The 9,486-nt window shown below is 47.8% G+C and overlaps 1 protein-coding gene across 1 annotated transcript; it reads right to left on the bottom strand.

Moving 5' to 3' along the window:
- Positions 1 to 495: 495 nt before the first annotated feature.
- HPX (hemopexin) lies at positions 496 to 9,192 on the bottom strand. The gene is made up of 10 exons (XM_060605857.3): positions 9,035 to 9,192; positions 8,823 to 8,887; positions 8,654 to 8,725; positions 8,354 to 8,475; positions 6,575 to 6,728; positions 5,686 to 5,898; positions 5,297 to 5,428; positions 1,219 to 1,349; positions 976 to 1,138; positions 496 to 837 (listed from the first exon to the last, which is right to left on the bottom strand). The coding sequence occupies exons 1-10, from the start codon at positions 9,115 to 9,117 to the stop codon at positions 578 to 580; spliced, it is 1,395 nt and encodes a 464-aa protein (XP_060461840.1). The 5' UTR covers positions 9,118 to 9,192; the 3' UTR covers positions 496 to 577.
- Positions 9,193 to 9,486: the final 294 nt, after the last annotated feature.

The raw sequence follows: 9,486 nt of genomic DNA, 5'->3' as shown, positions 1-9,486 counted from the left end.
CTTGGGAGTGGACCCCACAGCTCTGGTGCCTCACCCCTGACCTCTGTTCCCAGCCCCAGCCAACCTCAAGTCCTGGGTCCATCCTGATCTAAGAGGCCCAGATTCATCTCCTTCCCTCCCTCCCAGCCACTGAGGCTGGTGAAGGAAACTTAGGCAGTCTCCTGGTCCAGTAGGACTGACTGGTGCATATCAAGAACCACTCTATGACCTGGCCTCCCAGTGCAAAGCCCTGTATGGCAGTTGGAGCTTGTCAGTCTACTGTTCTAGCCACCAAATTCCCACAAAACAAGGGGCCCCCAGGTCAGGAGGGGTTGGCCTTAAACCAGATAAGGCCGTGGTTTGGAGTGTGGATCTACTTCCAGGGATTTGTCTCTCAGCCCTCCCCTCCCTTGCTTCCCACAGCCTCATTTGAACTTGAGAGCCTCCAAAGAGATGTCATTAGCTTCTTAATTCAAAGGAAGAAGTGAGATTGTTCCACAACCAGGGCCCCTTGAGTCCAGCAAAGAAGCACTCTGGCTTTATTGTAAGGAAAATAGGCAGAAGGGGCTATGCCAGACTCATGTCAAGAGCCCTCCTCTCAATGACTGCAGCCCAGGAGGCTGTCCACTCTCAGGGGCTGGGGTAGGGTCTTGGCTGTGTTCAGTTTCTCCACATCACTGTAGCAGTACAAATTGGGGCCATGGATGAGGTACAAGCCAAGGCCGTTGGCAGAACATGAGTTGGGGCCAAGGGACTTTTCCACACACAGGGCCCCATCAACCTTCTCATGGGGCCAAGGAAGCTCCGTCCATGTGGCTCGGGCTCCTAACTCCAGGTCCAGCCACCACAGCTTCCGTCCTGGGAAGAAGGCATCAGACATAACATGGCTTACACATCATGGGGATCCTGATCTTGCCCTTCTTATGCCCTGATGGGGATCTATGCCATGGAGATATAGCAGCATAAGTCACCCTTTAGTATCCAGATGCCCCTCACCTGCCATAATGTGGAGCCGAGAAGACCCAGGACAAGTAAAGGCTGCATCTACAGCCTCAAGGTTGATCCCATGAGGGCTCCCAAATTCCTTCTCCAGCCTCTTTGGATAACCATGTACTAGAGGATAGCCTCCTTTAGTCAAGAAGATATATATCTGAGTGCCCTGGAGGAAAAAGGACATTAATCAGCATAGAGCTGGATATTCTCCCAGTCACCATTTCAAGCTTCTCTCTCAACACATACCTGGATCAGGTAAAGTTTATCATCCCAGGAAAAGGCAGCATCCACTGTTGAAGGACCCTGGGGCCACTGATGGACAATGGGCCAGCTGTGCCACCCATCCCGGCTGGTGTCCAGACGCCAGTAGTGGGACCCTGGGTATCAGAGGTACCTTTAGTGCTGGTGGTAAAAGGCCAGGCAGTGAACAGGCAAGTAACAGGTACAGGAATAGGTCCTGAGAAGGAGGAGAGAACATCCAGAGGCCAAGAGTGAAGAGGCCAGGTGAGAGGAGCTAGAGCAGGACTTCAGCAAAGTTGGGCATGGTGACCTGATTGGAGCTGGAGTCACTGGGGGCCTGACAGAAGGGCAAGCATGGAGAACAGTGGCCAAAGTCCCAAGAAGGTTGGTGGATGCTCCCTACGCATCTCAGACATCCATGTACAAAAGTACTACAGATGAGACACAGTAACCAGAAGTTGAAAGGAAAGCACCACAGCACACTCCCACTGAGTGTTCTCATTCTGGTGGTGTTCTCTAATCCCTTGAGGTGACAGGAGAATGAGGGAGTAGCCAGACCAGCATCCTCATTTTCTTCTCCCCATCTCATAACAACTTATTAAAGGAATTGTCTAAGTTCCCATTTATCTTTCCTTCCTTACCCCACTTCACTTACACTTATGTCCTCCTCCATTGAAACTGTACTTTTCAAGGTCGTCAGTGTCCTCCAACTTGCCAAATCTAATCGTCGATTCTGTCTCCATCCTGCTCCGCCTCTCAGCAGCATTTGACTGCTCACGACTCCCTTCTTGAAAGATCTTTTTTTGGATCTTGGCTCCTGTGATACCAGCCTCTTCCAGTGTTCCTCTAAATTTTTTTTGACTATTCTTCTCTTTAGCCTGGTATCTTATATTGGAATCCTCTAGTTTGGGCCTTGTCACTACCTACACTCACTGCCTTGGTGATTTCACCCAGTCCAGGGCTTTAAATACCATCTTTATGCTGATGACTTTTGATCTGTCTTCTTCAGCTTTCATGGACCTCTCCTTTGAGCATCAGGCTTAAACTAAACTGCCTACCCAACATGTCCATGTGGGTCCATTAGGCACCAAAAGCCTACCCTGTGCAAACTGATTTCTGCCCCCTGCCAAATACATACACGTATGCGCACGTGCGCGCGCACACACACACGCACACACGCACACACACCCCTACTCTTTCCCTAGTCTTTCCCAATTTTAGGAAAAGGAACTACCGGTCACCTAGTTGCCCAGGCCCCAAAAGCTAAGTCATTTCTTGAAACCTCTCTTTTCCCTTCCCCACTCCATCCAATATTCAATCCATTGGTTAATGCTGTCAGCTCGAGGGGTGCCTAGGTGGCTCAGTCAGTTAAGTATCTGACTCTTGATTTTGGCTCACGTCATTATCTCACGGTTTGTGACTTTGAGCCCCTCACTGGGCTCTGTGTTGACAGCACAGGGCCTGCATGGGATCCTTTCTCTTCCTCTCTCTCTGCCCCTACCTTTCTCTCATGAGCGCTCTCTGTCTCTCAAAAATAAATAAACTTTTTTTAAAAAATGCTGTTGGCTCAACCTCCAAAATATATTATGATGACTCCTCACCACTTCTGCTATTATCCTAGTCCAAGCTGTTATTGTGTCTAATCCGGACAACTGCAAGAAGTACTAGCTGGATTCCCTGCTTATACAATTGTATCTTTAATGACTTGGGTCCTCCAGGATGATCTTCAAAAAATAAGTGAGAACATATCACAGTCATGCTCAAGGCCCCCTCCTGGCTTTCTTTCACAGTTGAAAATCCTTATCAGGCCTATTTAATCTGGCCCCTGCTTCCCTCTTTTCAAACCACTCACCTCCTCCTTCACTGTTCCTTAGCCTCACTGGCCTCTTTTCCTGATTCATCAATGTATCTGCTGTCTACCTTCCCTAAAATGCTTTTCCTCCAGTGCTTTATGTACCTAATGCCTTTTTATCACTGAAATCTCAGCTCAAAAGCATTTCTTCAAAGAAGGGGACCCTCATTTTCCTCACCTCTATCTCATTATCCTGTCCTAATTTCTTCGCAGCTTTTTTTGACACCTAACATTTTCAATTTCATATTTAAAAACATCAACAATTTTTAAATCCATACCAAATGGTATTTGAGAATAAGAAACATTCTGATGTTCCCAGAACACTTCACAACTACCTAAATTATTCTTTTCTTTTTCTTTCTTATTGCCCTGTCTTCCTTAGTCAAGCTCCATGAAGGCATGTGTCTCATCTGCTGTGTTGGCTACTGTATCCCAGTGCCTAGAAAAATGCCCAGTGCCTCTCAGGTGCTCAATCATTATTTGTTGAATAAATAGCTGATGTTCTCACCCTACCCACAAGTTCTCTTTATAGTTGTTTACTGGGTATGTCATGGAGACTCCGTATCCACCTTCACCTCCTTACGAAACTACCCTGCTCGTGGCCCCTATTTTGAGAATGGGCTGTGGTGCTCTTTGTACAGAGGAAATAAGTGATGAGCCCCTTTTCCATCACTAGCCAATGCACACACTGACCAGCAATCACTTCAATGTGGTCTGGAATAAAAATATGGGCTGGGTCAGATTTGCTCTCTGGCAACCCAAGTAGGAAAAAGAGTAAGTGAGGCAGTTTCCAGTTGGATCTGAGGCTAAAAGATCATGAATAGAGAGAAGGAAGAGGGCATGATGGTCCTCGTGCAAGCCAACATTGTGAAAAGGCGGGAAGAATAGGTAAGAAGCTATGACGCAGAGAAAGAAAGATATATTGGAGAGAAGAGAGGACCAGCCCTATGCTAAGTAGCTGAGTCACATGAATGTTTTCACCAAGATAGTGAATTCTCACTTCAGCTGGGGATTTTTAACATAATGGTATTCTCTCCATAGCTGGTACTCTGTCATCAACTAGGGAACATATCTAATACTTTTGATTTGGGAGTACAGCTAAATTCTATTCAGGGCCACATGGCCTGGAGGTTCTATGATCTCTCCATGGCTGGGTATTCTCTCTACATCCCCATGTGGTCCCTATGGCCCTGATTTCTCAATGATCTCTACCTCCTTTCCTTTATCTCTGTCTCACTTTTTCTGTGTGTTCTCCTGGTGGTCCTATGCTTTCACCATAGCTTCATGGTCTGATAGTTATGTGTTCTTACCATGGCATGTATTTACAGTATAAGTCTCTATTTTCACTGCAGGTGTGTGTTTCATCATGGATGAATGTTCTCATTATAGCATGCGTTTCTGTTGTGGAGATATACTTTCCTCATGACTGTGTCTTTTTCAGTATAGCTTGGTAGTCATGTCTGATCAGATTTGTCCAGGGTTTAGGAGCAAAACAGGATTTTCACCATTCTGTGTTCTCACCACTATTTTACATTTGTACCTGATCATACATTTATCTTGGGCTGAATGTAACTTGGTTGCTTTACTCCTTCTCTTGGAGCTATCCTCAAGTGTGGATCAAGACTCATCACTTTGTGCCTCACTAAACCCAGAACATCCCTAGGTATCATTACATGGCCTTTACCAATTAATGCCACAGGTCTGGAGAGAGGTGTCTCCCCAGTCACTAAAAGAAGAAACCTCCTTGGGCTAGTGAAGGTATAAGGGACCCAAAACATGTTGCAGGTTCTCAGCAACAGGAACACCTCATCCCCAGGTAATGCTGTGCCCAGAGGCCTGAACTAAGAACAAGCACTTGGAAAAAGATGGAACTCCTAAGGATATACTTAGGGGGAGCTAGAGGACCTGGCAAGATGTGCAAGAGCAAAGGGAATATAATATAAGGAGTTATATGGCCCCACAGAGGGCACAGACCTGAGAGTAGAGGGTACTGGGAAGCAGACAGGTAGATGAAGTTAGAGGCCTGGGCAATGAGACAAGGTTGAACAATATGCATCAGAAGAGATGAGGAATAAAAAAATTGCATGCTGAGGATGCTAAGGATGGGGTCCAAGGGGACAAATAAGGGATGCAGTGATGAAAGTGGAGGAAGTACATCAGAGATGGGAGATACATGCGAAAGAGATGGGAGGAATGGAGGGCAGAGATGGGGGAATTAGGGTTATCTCTCACCACTAAAGGCATACGTGGCACCATGGTTGTCAGTCAGCAGTGCAGATAAGACTAGATCTGGGCCACAGCGCACATCCCTATGGCCAGGGTGGGTACCATTCCCATGGCCTGTCCCATTCCTGTGTCCATGGCCTGGGAAGAGAAATAGGTGAGGGGGAACACAGAGGGAGGTCAGAGGTCAGAATGCAGTCTGAGGTGGAAGAGATGGCAAGGATTAGTGGGAATGTAGGCTTCTCCCACAGGAGGACAACTGGGAAGATCCAGCATGGAGATGGGGCTAGGGCAAGGGCCAAAGTACTATACCAGAGAGTTTAGGTAGGAGCTGGGGTATGAAAACTCAGGGGAGGTAGATGAATTCCAGTAGGTTTCAGGGGCTAGGGCTTTCTCACCTCTGCCAGGGCAGGGTATGAAGTAGTCTCGAACATCCAGAGGGTACTTTGGAAGCACCTCTCCCGTGACAGGGTTGAAGCGCAGGAATTGGTTACCCCGGAAGCAGTAGTAGCGGCTGAGCCATCGCAGGGCAGAGGAGCAGTTCCCAACAGCCGGCCAGGAACGCTCCTTTGTGGCTCTCGTAGTCGAGTCCCAGAACCATGTGTGGTTACCTTTGTCCGATCAATCAACAAGCATTCAGTGGGCCAGGCTACACCCTCCCTTATACTTGCACTGGGCCCAGGCTGGGCCAGATATGATCCTGGCCATGTGAAGCTCACAGCCCACAGGGAAACAGTTGAGAATGATCATACAATAAAATTCAGCAGGAAAATGCACATGATTGGCTCAACAAGTACGGTGAGGAGAGAGGGAAAACTTTCCAGAGAAGGTGATATTTAAATTAATACCTGAAGCAGGAGTTACAAGGCAGAGAATAGGAGGAAAAGGAACTCCAGAGAAAGGAAAGTCTGAAGCATGAAGCAAATTGGGTGTATAGGGAACAGCATAGTGTCTCTGGAACTTCATATTCAAGGTAAGGGCATGATGAGTGTCGAGGCTGGAGGGTCAGTAGGAACTTGCTCATGGAGAACCTTATATGTAAGACTAAGGAATACAGATTTATCCTAAGGGTCATGGGGAACAGTGAAGAACTTTTAGCAAAATTGCACCATTACCTCACCCAGGATGACTTCCTCTCCTTTCCCTATTTGACCTCTAGATCATAACTGGCATCTCTATTTCTTCCCTTCCTTGGGAAGCCATATGGTGGCTCTACCATCCCTGTGTTACCTCAATCACCACCAACTGACTATTACTCCAGTCTCTCTTATTCCTGCCTCGACTGACCTTGGAAGAAGAGGACACCCTCATCTTGGCATTCCCCACGGTGACATTCCACAGCTGCATCCACTGGGGATGGAATTCCAGGAAACTCTTCTTGGAGCAACTTAGGATATCCTTTCTCTTTCTTCTCCGGAGGGTACACCCAGACTTTGTCCCCCTGCATATAAATCACTCTATTTTTAACTGTGCACCTCCACATGCTGCCATTCTGCATTTACACACAACATCTTTGATATATTGCATCTATACAATGTCCTCCTGTAGGCCTACACACTTTCGATCCACCTGTGGATAACAATGTGCTGACCCCTTGCACAAATACTAGTTTGTGCAAATCCCACCACTGTTGCTATAATACATGCACACATCTGGCTGTGTACAACCAGAGACTCCCATGGCACACTTATCTGTAACACCATTAGTCTTGGCAAACACATCCACACACATAGTCATCCTGCAGTCATCCATCCATTCATACATTCATTTGTTTATCTATGTATTCATCCATTCACTCAAGAAACAGTTGCTAAATGACTACCATATGCCAGATATTGTGAAAGGCACTGAGGATAAAAGGATAACAAGATTGTCTCTGCCTTCAAAGAGTTCACTGTAGAAAAGCAGAAAGGATCCTACAATGCTAGCCATGCAGCCACCAAAGTGGAAACATGTGAAGTGCATTGGGAATATAGGCAGAGTGTTTAAGCTTACTTAGAGAATTCCTGGAAGCCTTCACAGAGGAGGAAGCATTTAGGCCTGAGTAGGAATTTTTCAGGTGGACAAGTGTGGAAAGGGTGTTACCAGCAGAGGGAGCAGAGGGAGCAGCCAGCACAAAGCCTGCACAAACAACTACATGTAGTCTCATGTAGCTGGCACACAGTGAATGTGGTGGGGGAGGAGAAAAGCTTGGAAAGATAACCATAGGCCAGAACTCGAGCCCCATGTGTACCTGACTTGTAGGAATTGGCACAGTGTGGTACCACTTAGTGAAACAGGGGACACAGCAGGAAGGGTAGGTTTGTGAGAAAGATACTAAGTTCAGTTTGGGAGATATTGAATTTGAGGTGCTACAGAACATCTAAGTCGAAGATGTCTGCAGGAAATAGGAACGAGATGTCTGGAGCTCTGGGAGATATCCAGATCTGGTGTCCACAACACAGAGAGTCCTCAGAGCTGTAGCAATGGTTGAGATCACCCAGGGAGGGTATATCTGGGACAGATCTCCAAGGAACATACAGGGACTGGCTGAGGATAAGAGCAAGAAAGAGGCAGGAGGGGAAATCAAGCTGGCAGCAAGGGCTGCCCCAAGCACACAGCACCTTATGCAAATTAGGAGAAGGCACCCCTTCCTCTGAGCAGACATAGCCTGAGCCAGGGCATGGGACTTGGTGAGCACAGAAGACTTGATTTCATCTTCCACTCACACCCTAGTCAGATGCCATTGTTATGAACAGCCTGGCTACCATACAAAGAGTACTTGATGCAGAGTCATGGAAATCAAGGGAAGAAATTACCAGGAAGGAAAGGATGGCCAAAAGCATCAGGAGTAGCAGAGAAGTCTGTATAAAGATTGGGCCTGAAGAATAGCCCCTGGATGCTGTGCCTGCCAGGTCCACATGCACATACACTCGCTTGGCTTGAGCTTCTTCAGGAAAATAAGGCACAGGGGGAGGAAATCTGGAACCTACAGGTAAGGAGTCCATGCTAGGGCCACCTGTGGGAGGCTCTATAATGTCCATTCTAGCCCTTCCCGGCCCAGCCCTGACCTTGGCCCAGAAGTACCTTGATCAGGAAGACACTGTTGTGACCACGGCGGAATGCAGCATCCACAGGGCTGGTGAAATTCTTCCACCTCTCTGAGATTAACTCCCGGACCCATTTGTGACTCTTCCACACGAACTCCCCTGAAAAACACACACTCACTGAGGGACCCAGAACAAACATTTGGCCTACTGAGATAGTTACAGAGAAGCTGTGTGTGATACCCTCAGATAATTTCTGAGATCTTCCACAGACAGATACACCCTCGGTGAATGGGACCAAGTCTGAAGTCCCAAATGCCCCAAACCCAGCCCCTCCTACCTTTAAAAAAGAGCATGGCCCCATGTTCATCCAGGGTGGTAGCATCAAAGCTCCAGCCATCTGAACAGGGTTCTGGGATGGAGGTGGGGAGATGCAAGTAAAAGACCAGTCAGGTAATACAATGCAGAGACACAGACAGACAGACAGATTCAGGGAGTTGGGGCCTCACCTGTCACATCTGGGTTCACTCTGGCCCCACTCCCACCTTCAGCTCCGTTCCCAGGGGTACCATCCCTAGAGACAAGACAGATAGTTGTCTGGATCCACTGGGCCAAATCCCTCTCCTTTAGCTCCTGTCTTCAAACTTGCAGGGCCCTAAAAACTGGCCCTATCCCACTTTAGCCCAGTCCCCAGTCCTTCCCCAACCCCAGCTTTACTCACGGAGGAAGAGGGTGGGCAAGGGTCAGAGACCAGCACAGGCCCAACAACCCCAGTGCAACTGGTACTCCCAGTGCACGAGCCATGCTGAGATGCCACAGGATAGCTCTGGGCACCTGGATGAGCCCCCTATATAGAGATGGCAGCAGCACCACCCCCACCACGAGCCTGCTGAAACTCCAAGTCCTGTCTGTCAGAACTATGCCAATATTGGCTGATTACATCAGCGCAAATAAGGTCAGGGTCTGGACAGAAATCTGAGTCCAAGACTAACTCTTCCCGGCAAGAGGCCCCATCCCCCTTCAATGACTTTTGAGCAGTAACTAGCCCCTGCCATTGATGCCCAGTTGTGACTCTCATCACCTTGGTGATGGATCCAGGTGCCCATAAGGTCAAGGAAGGGCATAGATGGATTGAGAAGCACCTTTCTGTGGTTGGATTTACCTCTATAATGG

Source organism: Panthera onca, chromosome D1 (assembly GCF_046562875.1).
Source record: "Panthera onca isolate mPanOnc1 chromosome D1, mPanOnc1 haplotype 2, whole genome shotgun sequence".
In the NCBI taxonomy this organism is placed as follows: Eukaryota; Metazoa; Chordata; class Mammalia; order Carnivora; family Felidae; genus Panthera; species Panthera onca.
Note: the sequence above shows the minus strand (reverse complement) of the source record. Positions and strands in the feature narration are given on the sequence as shown.

Coding starts and splice junctions, on each gene's coding strand:
- HPX (XM_060605857.3), bottom strand. CDS start 9,117: ATGGCTCGTGCACTGGGAGTACCAGTTGCACTGGGGTTGTTGGGCCTG. Junction 6,729..8,353: donor ACAGTGTCTTCCTGATCAAG/GTACTTCTGGGC, acceptor ATTTATATGCAG/GGGGACAAAGTCTGGGTGTA. Junction 5,899..6,574: donor GGGTGTCCTCTTCTTCCAAG/GTCAGTCGAGGC, acceptor GATCGGACAAAG/GTAACCACACATGGTTCTGG.